Below are 15825 nucleotides of genomic sequence, written 5' to 3' on the forward strand. Positions count from 1 at the left end.
TTCAGCGCCTCAGGGCTGGGAGCGAAAACAGCGACGTAGTTTCCGTTTCCGCCATCTCTTCCTCTTCCGGTCCTCTAGGACGCCGCACGGCCGGTACTGCGGCTCCATCCCCCGAGAGGGAAGCGACCGCAGGCATGGCCATGTTTGAACAGATGAGAGCGAACGTGGGCAAGTTGCTCAAGGGCATCGACAGGTCTGAGCCTGGTCGGAGGGAGAGCTTCTGGTCGAGCGGGTGGAGGAGAGCCTTTCCGCAGACCGCGAGGGCTGGCCAGGGTCCCGGGCTTGCGCGGGGTGGTTTCCAGCTTCTGGAGGAGCTGTTTAAGGGGAACAGCGTTGCAAGCGCCCCGAGGCGGGAGATTGCCTCGCCTTGTCTCCCCTCCTTAATTGTCTTAAGGCCTCTCTCTCAGCCCCTCAGTCTTCCTCTCTGTGACACTGCCTCTTCATCTCTACCTTCTTTTCTCATATCATTCATTCAACACATGCTCCCTGTCAGCGCCGGGCAACGTTGGGGACCAGAAGTGACCAAGACAGCCGCTGGCCATGCTTTCATGGAGTTCCCAGTTCAGAGTCATGACAAAACCGTCAATAGATAGTGATAGCTGAGAGCAGTCAGAGCTGCGATGGGGGAAGCACAAGCAGATTGGTCAGAACTGCAATGGGAGAAGCTTGAGCCGAGAGGATGGGGCTGGAACAGGGGTGAGGCCTGGGCAGGGGAGGAAGGGGTGTGTGTGTCAAAGATGTCCGGGAGCCCAGGTATACAGGTTGCAATGACTGACTGTCTGAGAGGTTGGGGAAGCATCCCAGGCATTAGACCCCTGGCTCCGATGGGATTTAGCTTAGGCTCAGGTCTGAGATATGGGTAAGATAAGAGAAGAGAAGGAGGAAGGAGGAGCAGGTTACTGTGCCCACCCCCCATCCTCAAAAAAAGTAACTGGCCTCAGCTCCTGTCTCCTCTCTGCTCATCCATCTTGCTTCTTCTCTAGATACAATCCTGAGAATCTGGCCACCCTGGAGCGCTATGTGGAGACACAGGCCAAGGAGAATGCCTATGATCTGGAAGCCAACCTGGCTGTCCTGAAGCTGTGAGTGTCTGCCTCCAACCCCAACCCATGCCAGTGGCCAGCAGGGTACCACTCCCAACACTGGGTGTTACAGGAGTAGCCTACAGCATGAAGCATCTTTGGTGTGCAAAACTAGGAATCCAAGGAAGAGCAGGAAGATGGATGTTTTTAAAAATTAATTACAAAACACACATACAGGCTAGTACATAAAACAAATACAGTTGGCTCTCCATATCCACAGGATCCACATCAGTGGAAAGGTTGAAAACGTTCCCCTAAAAATGTGATGTTGCTGATGTGTTGTGTAGTTAGACCTACAATGGTTATATTTGTATTAAACATGTACAAACTTTTTTCTTGTTATTCCCTAAACAATACAGTATAACAACTATTTACATGGTATATAATTGTATTAGGTTTTGTAAGTAATCAAGGGATGGTTTAAAATGTATGAGAGGAGCTCTAGCCAGTTGACTCAGTGGATCTTCTGCATCTGACTGCTTCCACTGAGCACTGGATTAATGAGGTCCATCCATTTTCTATGTGGCTGCAGTTTTTACCCATTTTCCTATTAACAGATGTTTGGGTTTCTCCCCCTCAGTACTTTATTGGCACACAGCTGTGTAATTTTTACGATTCCATAGCTTCAGTTTTAACATCTGTAAAATAGATGTATTTACAGGGTTGTTTAGGTTGTTATTGGTGATAATCACTACTTAGGGAGTATTCACCATGTAGTAGTTTGCTGTGGTATAAGCTTTGTATGTATTAACTCACTTAGATGCTGTATTGTCCTTGTGAGGTAGATGTGGTTGTAATTGCCCCCTTTTGCAAGGGAGGAAACAGATGCACAGAATTTAAAATAAGTCCATGGTCACTCAGCAGGGAAGTTTAAACCCAGGCATTCTGGCTCCAGAGCCCTAAACCACTATTTCAAACTTCTCTATGTACTCATTTATTTATGAATCACTTAACAATTAACAGTATCTGTCTTACTGGGTGGTTGTGAAAATTAACTGTCCTTGTCGACAGAGCAGGCAAGTAGGGTCAGGGAGGTCACATAGTCAGAGAATCTGTGGTTGGGACTGGAACCCAGGCATGTATAGTTCCCAGGCCCTGGGCCAAAGCAGTGTGTACCCTGCGTCACACCTGGTGAGGCTTCTGGGACCTGGAGATGTCACCTGTTGCTGTGTCTTTTGTTTCCCTTCTCAGGTACCAGTTCAACCCAGCCTTCTTTCAGACCACGGTCACTGCTCAGATCCTGCTAAAGGCCCTTACCAACCTGCCCCACACTGACTTCACCCTTTGCAAGTGCATGATTGACCAGGCCCATGTATCCTTCCAGTTCTCAGGCCCAGGTGTGTGTGGGAGGAGGCAGGGGCAAGAGAGATCATTTCACTGGGAAGTGGTCTGTGAGTTTAGTCACACTTGAGTGCCTACTCTGGGCTTGGCCCATTGCTGGGTAGGGCTGGGGCCCTGTGGTGGTTAAGACAGCCTCCAATAGTCAGGGCTCAGGGTTAGAGGGGCCAGAGGAGGCACCTGACCTTGCCTGGATGTTAGAGCTTCCTGGAGGAGAGACCATCTGAAAGATGAGGAGTTAGGTGAAGTGGTAGGGAAGGTGTTCCAGGCAGAGGGAACAGTAGGGAGGCCTGGAGGAAAAGTTCAGCATAGCCATGCCACAGCTTTCAAAGTGGAATTTGGAAGGGCACCAGGGAGCTGTAGAGTGATGGGGGTAGATTTATGCTTCAGAAAGATTCTCATGAGGATTCTAGTTGAGTAAAGACCACCTGGCCAGAGGCAGGAGGAGCTGGGTGCTGGGCAACAGGCAGAAGCCATGAAGAGCTGGATTGTCGGCTAAACTTCATTTTATGTATCCTCATTGCCTACCTAGCACAGTGCTGGCCTTCAGTGAAAAGCTGTTGAGTGAAAAAATCAGTGAATTGGATTCCCCCCACTTCCCCTTGCTTTTTTGTAGCTGATCTAACACTTAGCTAAGAAAGCCTCTAACTTTCCTTTAATTACTTGAGAGATTTGGCAGAGTCTCCCAACCATGCTGAGCCCTATGCTCATAGTGATCACCATCCCGGGGTTGTCACAACTACTTGCCTATTACTGGCTAAGCTGAGAAATGGCTGCTTACTCATTGAACCTGTTCTGCCAGGTGTGTCCATGGAGGTCCCTCCCTTCTGAGAGATTGTCCACCTTCTCAAGGGTTCTGTTCTGGTGGTTTTAAAAAAAATAGGCATACAGTACATTGTTAAAAGTACATAAAAAAATTTTATGGGGGAAATGGCTTCTCTCCCCTCCTAGGAGGCAACAGTTGTTTGCTGTTCTTGGGGACCTTTCCACAGATGTCCTGTAGCTACATAAGTACAGCTGTGTATGTTTATATACACACTAGAGGCCTGGTGCACGAAAATCATGCACTCGGGAGGGGTGGGGGGGGGTGGTCCCTCAGCCAGGCCTGCACCCTCTCGCAGTCAGGGAGCAGTCGCACATCCTTAGTACTGCCAAGGAGGCTCCCACCACCACCAATGCACTTCCAGCCAAGAGCCCAACTTCTGGCTGAGCAGTGCCCCTGCGCGCACCCCCCCCCCCCCCCCCCGCCATGGAGCACACCAACCAGCAGGGGGCAGCTCCTGCATTGAGTGTCTGCCCCCCTGGTGGTTAGTGTGTGTCATAGCAACCTGTCGTTCTGCCGTTCGGTCAGTTTGCATATTAGCCTTTTATTATATAGGATAGCATATGTCCTCCGCCCAAATGGTAGGCTGTTATGCACATTGTTCTGCATCTTTTTTCATATCAGTGTGTCTTGTCATGCTCTATGGGAGTTGGCTCAGGCTCTGTGGACAGTCAGTCATTGATGTCATTGTCCCCATCATTGGATAATTTGGTTGTTTTTCACCTTTTGCCATTACAACCCATGCTGCAGTGACCAGAAGGAGGTGGGTAGGGAGGGCTGGCTTAGGACTCCACAGCATCCTCAGGCTCTAGGACCATTTTCCTTTAACGTTTTCCTCCAGCAAGAAGAACGGCCCATCCGACAGATTTTGTACCTTGGAGACCTGCTAGAGACCTGTCACTTCCAGGCCTTCTGGGTAACTTCCCTTGGACCCAAGGGCAGGATGGGTGATTGGGCCACACAGAGCGGACTGATAAAAGTAATGAGTATGCCCATTAATTGGCTTCCTGTGTTCAGGGCTTTGCAAGCAGGATCTCATAGAATCGTGATCCTCACACAGAGCCAGGACTCCCACAGGGCTCAGGCATCCTTCCAGTAAAAGTCCTCCATCACCTGAACTTCTCCCTCTCTTGCTCTAACTGGAACCTGATCCTCCACTTCTCCAGCTTCCCAAGTGGGACCCACTGCCCTAGAAATGTCTTCAGCAGTAATTGCTCCTTCCTCTGGCCATGAATGTTAAACATTTCCACTCTCTGACCACTTCCTTCTAACTTTCCATTCCCCCCGCTCTGAGGTCTCCAACTGACATTCTTGGGCTGACCAGTACTCCAGTCCTTTGTTCTGTTTCCTCTTAGCAAAAGTCGTACATCCCTCCTCCCCGGGATTCCCCCTTCCCCCCTCCCACCACCTATATCTGAGATGATGAACAGGCTGGAGAAAAAGCCATCTGGAGCACGTGACAACCCAGATCCACAGTCCACCCTTCTTGACCTAGGCTCTTGCTTCCCTCTCCAGTTTATTCCCTCCCCCCTCACCTAGACAGCTCTTTGGACCTTCCCTCCCACCAGAACTCGCACATGTCCCTGGCCCTGACATCATGGCAGCTGACCGAGCACTCTGCAGTTTTAGAGGGTGGGGTGTCCCTATGTCAGGTCACCTGGTGCACTGTCCCCTTTCCCTTGCACCCACTCAGTGGTGTTACAACAGCAGTTCTCCCTACTGTCTTGTAACATCAAACATGACCTTCCTGGGTTGTTTGTGTCACCATAGAACATGCCTACTCTGGAGTTCTAGCATAACAAAGAGCTCTTACCCCCACCGTGGTGGCTCAGTAGTTGAGCATTGACCTATGAACCAGGAGGTCACTGGTTCAAGTCCCAGTCAGGGCACATGCCCGGATTGTGGGCTTGATCCCCAGTAGAGGGCATGCAGGAGGCAGCCGGTCAATGATTCTCATCGTTGATGTTTCTATTGCTCCCTTTCTCTGAAATCAATAAAAAATATTTATTTTTTTTAAAGAGAGGTGTCCCTGACCACATTCACTCTGCCTCCTATCCCCTTTCCCTGTGCCCCTTTACAACCCTACTTTTGGCTAGGGGACTGGCTGCCCAGTTTGCCCACGTGTTTCAAGGTTTTAAAATTGCAAATGTCACATCTCAAAACTCCTCAGTTTCAGGCAGGTGGGGACTGTTGGTCACCCTGCTCCTGGGACAGATTGCCTGTGGTCAGTCTCCCCTGCTCACTTGAACCCACTCCAGGCTTTTGTGACCAACCCTCTGACCCTGCTCCCCAACGCAAACACACTCCATGAAACTTGTTGAGGTCAACAGTTGCTAGATTCAGTAGGCAGTTCTCAGTCCCCCATCTTACCTGTCCTGTCAAATCCTTTAATCACTTGGCTTCCAAGACAACTGCTCTCTTGACTTTTCTCATATTTCATTGGCTACTCATTGTCCTTGCGGCTTCCACATTTCCCTCACTAATGTTGGAAGGCGCCTTTGCTGAGAAGATGACATATGAGTAGAAACCATGGGGGAGGAGAGTTCCAGACGCAAGGTCAGTGCAGCCCTGGCCAGGTAGCTCAGTTTGTTAGAGCTTCCTGGCCAAGGTTGCGGGTTCAATCCCCAGTCAGGGCACATACAAAAATCAACCAATGAATGCATAAATAAGAGAACAACAAATTGATTTTTCTCATTCCCTCTCCCGCTCTCTAAAAATTAAAAAAAAATTTTTTAAAAGAACCAGCACGAAGGCCCTGAGTTGGGTGAGTGCCTGGTGTGACAGGAGCAGTGAGGAGGCCCTTGTGGCTGGTGTGAGGGGGTAAGGAGGAGGAGGTGAGGGCATAGATCCTGTGGGGCCTTGTGGCCCATTGTAGGACATGGTAGGCTTTTTCTCTGAGTGAGATAGGAGCAAAGTGAGTGCATCAGCTTATCTCAGGTTCCGCCTGTCAGATTTAAACCCTAGGTTTAATTTTGGGCAAATCACTTAACTGTTCTGAGCCTTGGTTTCTTTGTCTCTAAAATGGGCATAAAAATAGTAACTGTTACATCATAGGGTTGCACACAGAAGAATGGCTGGCATGTGGGGGTCAATTGTCAATATTTTTTAATATTGGCATTCTTGATATTAATATTGAAATTGTCAACATTGTTATTTCTCTCACAGCAAGCCCTGGATGAAAACATGGACCTTTTGGAAGGTATAACTGGTTTTGAAGATTCTGTCCGAAAATGTAAGTCCCTTTTTGAGACTGAGCTCCCAGGCAGGAGAGAGGGGGAGGCAGGTAGGGAGTGTCAGCAGGGTCCTGGGAGCGGGGCGTGGCTCTTTACCATCTTTGTCCCTGACCTCCACAGTTATCTGCCATGTCGTGGGTATCACTTATCAGCACATCGATCGCTGGCTGCTGGCCGAGATGCTCGGGGACCTGACTGGTAAGATGCTCTCTGGGTCCCTAGTGCCAGTCTAGGAGGTTCAGGGTAGTCTGGGGTAGTGGGCCTCAGCCAGCACCTCTGATGGATCCATCCCTTCCTCACCCAATGGTTATTGAAGGCCCAGCCCAGGAAGGAAGGAAGGAATTGGTATGAGACATTCCCTTCCTTGGGGAAGATATAGACATTCATTCATTTATTCTGTATTAATTACTGAATGGCTGCTCTGTGCCAGACACTATTCTGTCCAGTGGTAATTCATGCAAGGCAGCTTGTAGAGTAGGGTGGGGGCAGCATTTGAGCAAATGTGAGGACCCTCAGGCAGTGGGCCCTGTCATGTTCCCTCTGTGGCTGGAGCAGAGTGACTGTAGGTGTGAATGGGTATTTTGGGAGTTGATAGCAGAGAAGTGGTGGTGGGAGGGAGATCTCTAGATACAACAGGGCCTTCTAAAGACTTTGACCTTTACCTTGAGTGAGATGGAGCCACAGAGGGTTCTGAGCAGGGAGGGACATGATCAGATTTATGTTCTTAAAAGATCCTTCTAAAAAGGGGGAAAAAAAGTGTGTGTGTGTGTTTGCGTGTTTGCCCATTTTTGCATAAAGAAACACAGGAAGGAAAATAAAAGATAAGGAAAATGGGGCAAAGGTGAGGGGGTTGAGAACAGGGAGGAGAGAGGGGTGGGTTTGGGGTGAGATTTCTCTGAGTACCTTAGACAGTTTGGCCTTTTGATCCAGGTAGTTTTTTGTGTGGGGTTTTGTTTTTAATGGGAGCTAACTTTGATTTGATTGCACACTTTGTGTCAGGCGCTATACTGTTTTATATCAGATAGGTGTTTGACATACTTAAAAGTGAAATTAAGTCAAAAGGAGATGAAACAACCCTTAAAATTGAAAATAAAAAAAGCAGATGAATCTGGACCACATTGATAATGGTTACACAGAAAAGAATTATCAGTACACCCTCTTGCCCTATATCCTTAGTGGCATATTTTCCAAGGGTAAAAAAGAACTGCAAAGAAATTCTCAAACCTGATAACCACAGGCTTATTGTTAGTGGTAATGATGACATCGTGATTTTGAAACCATTTCATGTAGGTCGTGGGGAAAAGCAGTTACATAAATACACTGTGGATATTAGAAACTAAGATTTGCACAGGAGAGAAAAGAGATAAATAGAAAATAAGACAAAAATCTGTGTGATGTGTAAGGATGAGAAAGGCAAAATGGAGAATGAACTATAGAATTGCAGAGGTGCTGCTGCTGTCCAGGTAGAAAATGCTTTTGGCTTCTGAAGCAGTTGGGCAAGGAGGGTGCCTGGGCTTCTGGTTCCCAGGACCCCTGGTACTGCGGGATTGGGTGATCAAAACCCCTGTGTCACCTGCAGACAGCCAGCTAAAGGTGTGGATGAGCAAGTACGGCTGGAGCGCTGATGAGTCGGGCCAGATCTTCATCTGTAGCCAGGAAGAGAGCATTAAGCCCAAGAACATTGTGGAGAAGATCGACTTTGACAGTGAGTGGTATCCTGAGGCTTCAGGGTGTGGGGCTCAGCAGGTGCCCTTCCACAGAGACCCGGGCTAGGAAATTGGCATCTGCCAGACTCCACTGACCTCTTCTGTCACAGGGCTGCTGCCCAGGGAGGAATAGCAGGGGGTACTGGGTGTCCTTCCCTAGAACTTTCAGGCCCTGTGTCCTGCCCCACAGCACCCAATAAGACTTCCAAGGGCCTGGAGTGGCCTTGAGAGTTGTCTCCACACACTTACGGGTTCCCGGGGCTCTTTCCCATTATATCTTCTTTATCCTTGGTGTTCCTGGGGCCTCAGCCCTGGCATCTGCTAAAACGCAGCAGAATGCCAGAAAGTATGGGCTCTGGAGTTAGGTTAGTGAGTGGGAATCTTGGTTCTGCACTTTGGGCGAGTGATTTTACTGCTCTGTGCTTCAGTTTTCTCATCTAAAATATGGGAAAAGAGCATCAATAATTATGACAAACACTGTTTCTTTTTTAAAAAAAACAAGCAGTTCTTGCATTCTTTTTAAAAAAATATTTTATTGATTTTTTACAGAGAGGAAGGGAGAGGGATAGAGAGTTAGAAACATCGATGAGAGAGAAACATCGATCAGCTGCCTCCTGCACAACCCCCACTGGGGGTGTCCCCGCAACCAAGGTACATGCCCTTGATTGGAATCGAACCCGGGACCCTTCAGTCCTTAGGCCGACGCTCTATCCACTGAGCCAAACCGGCTAGGGCCAAACACTGTTTCTTTACACTTGAGTCAGTTTGTCCTCACATCATCCTATAAAGTGGGTACCATTAAAGAGACTTATTGGTACAACAAGGCTTCTCAGTGCAAACCAGTTAACTTGGTACCTAATTGAGGAACCAGATTGCGTGGGCACTTGGGTACTGTAGACCCTCACTCTGCGGTACCTGTTCTATGTGAGAACTTACCGGAGCAAATGGTTCAGTGAGGAGATGCAAGTCCAGCACCGGGTGTCTTGCAAATAGTACACGTTACTACGATAAGAGTGAATAACACTTACTAGCAGGCATTGTTCTAATGCAGCGGTTCTCAACCTGTGGGTCGCAACCCCTTTGGCAGTCGAATGACCCTTTCACAGGGGTCGCTTAAGACCATCCTGCATATCAGATATTTACATTACGATTCATAACAGTAGCAACATTACAGTTATGAAGTAGCAACGAAAATAATTTTATGGTTGGGTCACAACATGAGGAACTGTATTTAAAGGGCCAGAAGGTTGAGAACCACTGTTCTAATGCATCCTTAATCCTACTATCTTGTTAGATAGATGCTTCCTACAGGTGGGGAAACTGATGTACCTGGTACCCAGGAGAGCTAAGACTTAAACATGGGCCTCCTGGCTCTAGAGTCCAGACTTTTAACTACTGCCCCAAACTGCCTTTGTGATGGTGACTAGGGCCCAGAAGGGGGTTGTGATCTGTTGACTTTAAAGAATTGTGGGTGCTATAGTTGGTGACTGGAACTTTGTCTCCCATTCTTCCCACATTGACCTTTGGTCCCACCTTCTCTTCTCAACAGGTGTGTCCAGCATCATGGCCTCCTCCCAGTAACTTTGCAGGTGCTTAATAAAGATTTATTGCCTTAGCCTTGGTGTCTCCTTACTGGCTTCCTACCTCTGTCCTTCATCCACCAGAGGGAGCCCAGGAGCAGGCCTCTGCTGGCCCTGTGCTGGGGCCCCCCAGTGGCAGGGCTTCATCTTTTTTCTTCCCTTCCACTTCTTTGCCTGCCCCACCCCTGCAACTGACCTTTCACCCCCACCTTTCTGATCCAGGTCCCCAGGAGAGGGCAGGTAACAGTGAGTCAGCAAGGAGAGTGTGAATGGGGCAGGAGCCCAGCCCTGCAGCTGGCTCTAGCCTGGGCTCTTCTGTACTCAGGAAAACCTAGCTGAGGTCCTGGAGGGCAGGCATATCTTTGCCCCTGGGCCTCACAAAAGCATGCACTAGTGGCCCCAGGGCTGTGGCTAGAGGGTAAATGGGGGAGGATTCTGGCTGCTCTACCCTATGTGTATCCTTGGTCTAGTGACTCTGCCCCTCTTCCCCAGTTTTCTGAGAAAGGTGGAGAATGGTGCACCCTTCTCAGAGTTAGGATTTCATGAGCTCTTTCTAGTAAAGGTCTCAGACCAGGTCCTAGCCTGTTATTGGCGCTTAAAAAACAGGAGTTGTTGATTTTAGACTTGGGTTTGTCCCGAGGTTGCAAACTAGTTCTGAGCATTCTATTTGGAGAGACTTTACAAGTAATTCAGATTTTCAGCCAGGCCATACTCCTCCATCCCCAAATCCCAGCCTATGCTAGTTAGGAGGTCTAGTTCACATCACTCATTCTTTAGTTGGGTTGGTTATCTTTCCCATTTATACATGAAGTATCCAGGCATTTTGCAGAATAACCTTGGACAAGTATCTTCCCTTCTGTGCTTGTGTGTAAAGGGGGTGAGAACAATAGTGACTCCTTTGGGAGGAAAATGGAGGAAATGAAATGCTGTGATAGATACACAACCTTTAGTGTGGACCTGCTGCTGCCTGGGGGAGCCCTTCATTCTCCCATCACAGTGGACTTGGCCTATGGAGAGTGGCAGTGCCCAAGCTGCCAACCTCCCTGATCCACCTGCACTCACACCCATCCTCTGGGCAGGGATGTGAGGAGCCAGGGCTGGGCGGGACACCCTTTGCCCTGGGTTCCAGACTTGAGCAGGAGCCAGGAACTAGGGTGTGTTCAAACCCTGGGCACAAATGGTGATTATGTAGCTCAGGACTCTGGAGCCTGCTGTAAGGGGGGTGGAGCGTAGCAGGAGGGAAGACTAATGCTACCCACTCATTTATGGGCACCCCCTCAGGGTGGGCATAACTCCACTCACCCACTTGGTAGGTACCCTGTGTGTGATAAAACCTGTACAACTGGCCATGTCCACTACAAGGAAGAGGAAATAACCCGTGTCCTTTGGAAGCCACGTCTTGTCCTAATTTGCCAACCTGCTTTTGCTCCAGGAGGATCCTCATCCTTTTTGACAGCCTGAATTCAAATCCCAGCCTAGTGGCCTTTGGGCTTGTTAACTCTGCTTCAATTTTACCACTGCTGAAAGTACCCACTTCCATAGTTGTGTTAACATAAAAAAACCATTGAAACCTGTAAAGAATTTTTGTGAGTTTATTTGAGCCAAACTGTTATCAAATGCTGGGAAGCAGAACCTCAACAAATTGAGATAATGCTCCAGAGAATAGCGGGGTTACATTTGTATTTATACATTGCAATCAAAGGAGGGACATAGGTGGGTTACATGAAATTCACTGGTGATAGATTAAGGAGGAGGGATAAAGCGAAGCAGGGAAACCCCTGGGATTAGATAAAAGTAAAATGATGGACACATACTTAGGTGGGTGCAGGATCAATTAACATGATGATGAAGGAATTTGTGGTATCTGTCCTGGGGCCCAGCACATTTGGTTGTGCCCCAGGGGCTCCAGAAAAAGGGAAGTTACAAGTTACCCAGACATTTCAAGGGTATGTTATCATAGATGCAAAAAGATAGGCTCAGTTAAGGTAAAGGTTGACCTTGTCAGTGAAGATACTGGCCTAGGACGTAACTGCCCACCATAACTGCTTTAGTTAGAGTTTAATTTCAGACCATCCTTTGTAGTTACTTTAGGTCTCTGAGTTTGTAAGACCGCCATGCAGGCCTCCCCTGAGCTTGTCAGGTCAGCATGTGGCCTCTTCCGTCCACAGTTGTGAGTTAACATGAAAATTTCAGAGATCTTGGCACACTGTAAGATCCCAAACTTGTAGCCTGTCTTGCTCACTTGGGCTCAGGGCTGCTGTTTCAGCTGCTTCCATTGTCACCTCTAGATATCCCAGTATCTTTCTATGTTCCCACGTTGGGAGGACACAGCTGTCTCCTTTGTTTCGCCCAAGTGGCACTAATAATAGGACACGGTGCTTAATCCGTTACTGCAGACTCGAGAATTCCAAGTGGTGTAGAAATGGTGAACCCATTGGCATGCCCCTTCATTCAGAGCCCCTTCCAGTCTCCTCCTGCCCCTTGACCCTCAATGAATGATAGCTATTACTGCACTGTCCCTGGATGGCCTCGAAGGTGACTGACAGAGGGAGCCCTTAGTTTAAACCTCATTGCCTGGGACCATCAGCTTTGTCTCTCAGCCCTAGTTCAGTGTCCACCAGGAGCAGGCAGAGTGGGGCAGATGGCCCTTAACCCAAGGGCCTTTCCCTGCTGACCAGGCCCAGCACAAGGGTGCTGGGCTTGTTCACCAAGTCAACAGGCTGCCTGCCCAGCCCAGGTTTGTAAGCCACCAACACTCTTGGGTCTTTGGCTAGGTCCTGGCATCATTCCCTGGGAAAGTGGGCTCCTGCCAGGCCTTGTTCCCCTGCTTGCCATTGGATCCCTTCCAGTGCCTCAGAGAGGTGGAAAAAGACCTTATAGCTCTCATACCTGGAGGAGCCATGTCTTTCAATCCCCATCCCCAGTAGAAAACTTGGAGCTTCTGGAGTCTTGACTGCTCTTGATCTCTGCCCTCCCCCAACCCCAAATTCATGACAGTAAGTCCTGTCGGCTCTGTTTTCCCAAAACTTCCCACTGCCCCTCCACAGCTCTCTCTTCCTCCAAGCCTCTGGTCCTGTCCACCCTTATCTGGACCATTGTAACAGCTTCCTCACTGGGCTCCCTGTGCCTAACCCACCTTCTACAATCTGTTCCCCTCATGTAACCAGGGGGACCCTTTGCACAGCTGAATCAGATCCCAGCCCTGCTTAAAATCCTCCTTAACTTCCCATTGCATTTAGAATAAAATTTATGTCAATCAGGTTTCAATTAAAAATTCAAATTTCTCATCATGGTTTTAAGTCCATTCATTCACCTAGGATTTATTAAACTTCTATCTTGTGTGAGATGCTGCTTCAGAGACTATGGATATACAGCAATGACCAAAACAAAAAGCTCCACCCCATGGATGACATTCTTGGGAAAGAGACAGATAAATGCAATCAATTGATCAATCAATCATGTAATATATTAAATGGTAATCCATGCTCTGGAAAAAAAATAAGCAGGAAAGATGTAGGAGGCTATTTTATTTTATTTATTTTTAAAATATGTTTTATTGATTTTTTACAGAGAGGAAAGGAGAGGGCTAGAGAGTTAGAAACATCGATGAGAGAGAAACATGGATCAGCTGCCTCCTGCACACCCCCCACTGGGGATGTGCCCACAACCAAGGCACATGCCCCTGACCGGAATCGAACCTGGGACCCTTCAGTCTGCAGGCCAACACTCTATTCACTGAACCAAACCAGTCAGGGCTGTAGGATGCTATTTTATTTTATTTTATTATTTTATTTTTTAAAAATATATTTCATTGATTTTTCACAGAGAGGAAGGGAGAGGGACAGAGAGTCAGAAACATCGATGAGAGAGAAACATCGATCAGCTGCCTCCTGCACATCCCCCATTGGGGATGTGCCCGCAACCAAGGCACGTGCCCTTGACCGGAATTTAACCTGGGACCCCCGAGTCCACAGGCCAACGCTCCATCCACTGAGCCAAACCGGTTAGGGCTAGGATGCTATTTTAAATAAGTGATCAGGGAATATCTCACTGGGGAGGTGATGTTGCCTCAGAGACCTGCAGGAGAGGAGGCCGTGAGCCCTGGGGATTCAGTATCTAGGGAAAGTGATCCAGACAGTGGTAACAAGGTGTAACCAAGTATAAAGACTGTGAAGCTGGACCAGGCCTGGTGTGTTCCAGAAACAGCAAGGAGGCCTGCAACGTGACAGGAGCCCATGCTTGGTTTTTCTCAATAACACGTTTCACCTTCGAATATACTATATACATGTTAAAATTTTGCTTGTCGACTCCCTTCACTAGAAAGCTCCATGAAGGCAAGGATTTTTGTCTATCTTGTTTCCAGCCGATGCGTAAAACATGGTCTGGCACACAGTAGGCGTTTAATAAATACTTGCTGAATTTGTGTTGCCGAGTGGGACTTCATCCCACGCCGGAGCAGGTTAAGGCCTGAGGACCAGACCCGCCTAGTGAATCATTCATGACTGGCCCCGCCCACACGCGGAGACCGCGCGCGCTCCTGCGGGAAAGGGGCGCGGCTCCTCCAGGAGCTGAAGGGGCGGCGGGGGAAGTGGACTCCGCGCAAGCGCCGACTTTCGAGGACGGAGGTTCAAAGGCTTTTTAGGGCTGAAGGGCCCGCCCGGAAGGGCACCGCTGACGCCCCCGTTCGCAAGGCGTTGGCGGGCAATTCGCAGGCACGGGCCGAGGGCGGGCTGAAGCAGCTAAAGCAGCGGCGGGCGGCAGCAGCGGCAGCAGCAGCTCGGGCAGAGGGGCGGGAGTGACCGGCTGGTGGGCGAGCGAGAGGCGGGCGGAATGGTGGACTACCACGCGGCGAACCAGTCGTACCAGTACGGCCCCAGCAGCGGGGGCAACGGCGCAGGGCGGCGGGGGCAGCATGGGCGACTACATGGCCCAGGAAGACGACTGGGACCGGGACCTGCTGTTGGACCCGGCCTGGGAGAAGCAGCAGCGCAAGGTGCGCGGCCTGCGGGCCGGACCGGCTGGAGAGGGGCTTCTCAGGGAGGCTGCGGGCCGGGAAGGGGGTTGGAGGTCCTGGAAGGGGACTGGAGGGTCTGTGATGGGAATTGGGGGTCCTGAGAAGGAGTTGGCGGGTCTGGGGTGGGTTTGGAGTCCTGGAAAAGAATTGCAGAACTTGAGCCAGAATTGGGACTGAAAAAATAATTGGCGGCCCAGTTGGGAATGTGGAAGTCTAAGGAAAAGGACGCAGGGAGCCCGATGCAGGAATTGAAAGGTGGGGCGGGGAATTGGGGAGACCGAGGAGGTGATTGGAGAATCTCAGATGGAATTGGGGTCTGAGCCGACATTGAAGGTTGGGTGCTAAGAGAGAAACGGGAGTGGAATTTGTGGCCAGGACAGGACTGGGGTTGGAGTGTGAAGAGGAGCTGGAGGCTGGAGGGTTGTTGCATAAAGAAAGGTTCGCGAGGCTGGAACTGTGGGAGCAGCGGGGGGAGCGCGGAGGGGACGGGGTTCCGGAGGCTGTAAGGGAGTGGGATGTGGGGAGGGATGTGGAGTCCGGAGCAGCGGGAGGACGAAGATCGGCAAGTGGAAAGGAGAGGGCCAGGAAGTGGGTGTGGAGACGTGGGCTTGGATGTGGGGCTGGGCAGGGACCTGTGAACAAAAGTTCTTGAAGGGCTGAGGTTTATCGGGGTGCCCCCTTTTGAAGGGAAAAGGGGGAGATCGGAGGAATAGGAGTGGGTGAAAGATGGAGAGGCTGCAGGGGGTAGAGAGCATTTGGAATTGTTTTGAGGAGGATTGTCTGAAGAACTGATGGAAGGTGGAAAGTGCGGCGAGGTTGGAGGAGCCTGCGGGTCTGGGAGAGGTGAGAGCAGGAGAAAGGAGCTGGAGTGGAAGGCAGGCGGGCAGGCGGGCAGGGAGCCTGGTTAGGAAAAGGAAAGTCTGGCTAGGAGGGCGCATGTGCTGGAGAGACCGGGAAAGGCGTCTGAAGTGCAGTCTGGGCTGTAAGTGTGTCTGCTGTGAAGGTTGAAGAGTAGGAAGAGGTGTGTGTGTATGTGTGTGTGGGGGGGT

At 49.8% G+C, this 15825-nt stretch overlaps 2 protein-coding genes across 2 annotated transcripts in view; both read left to right on the top strand.

Moving 5' to 3' along the window:
* Positions 1–13: 13 nt before the first annotated feature.
* Positions 14–9797, top strand: EIF3K (eukaryotic translation initiation factor 3 subunit K). The gene is made up of 8 exons (XM_006096667.3): positions 14–193; positions 984–1082; positions 2274–2394; positions 4085–4159; positions 6409–6475; positions 6597–6674; positions 8056–8181; positions 9732–9797. The coding sequence occupies exons 1-8, from the start codon at positions 135–137 to the stop codon at positions 9761–9763; spliced, it is 657 nt and encodes a 218-aa protein (XP_006096729.1). The 5' UTR covers positions 14–134; the 3' UTR covers positions 9764–9797.
* Positions 9798–14531: 4734 nt separating this feature from the next.
* Positions 14532–15825, top strand: part of ACTN4 (actinin alpha 4) — a 79386-nt gene continuing 78092 nt past the window's right edge. Inside the window, 2 exon segments of the mRNA XM_014462598.2 lie at positions 14532–14658; positions 14660–14755. Of these exon segments, the coding sequence (XP_014318084.1) occupies positions 14593–14658; positions 14660–14755 (162 nt within the window). The 5' untranslated portion in view covers positions 14532–14592.

Source organism: Myotis lucifugus, unplaced genomic scaffold (assembly GCF_000147115.1).
Source record: "Myotis lucifugus unplaced genomic scaffold, Myoluc2.0 scaffold_185, whole genome shotgun sequence".
In the NCBI taxonomy this organism is placed as follows: domain Eukaryota; kingdom Metazoa; phylum Chordata; class Mammalia; order Chiroptera; family Vespertilionidae; genus Myotis; species Myotis lucifugus.

Excerpts from the sequence above, each read along its gene's own strand:
- EIF3K (XM_006096667.3), top strand. The coding sequence starts at position 135 with ATGGCCATGTTTGAACAGATGAGAGCGAACGTGGGCAAGTTGCTCAAG. Across the intron at positions 194-983 it reads TTGCTCAAGGGCATCGACAG|ATACAATCCTGAGAATCTGG; the intron begins GTCTGAGCCTGG and ends CTTCTTCTCTAG. Across the intron at positions 2,395-4,084 it reads GCATGATTGACCAGGCCCAT|CAAGAAGAACGGCCCATCCG; the intron begins GTATCCTTCCAG and ends GTTTTCCTCCAG.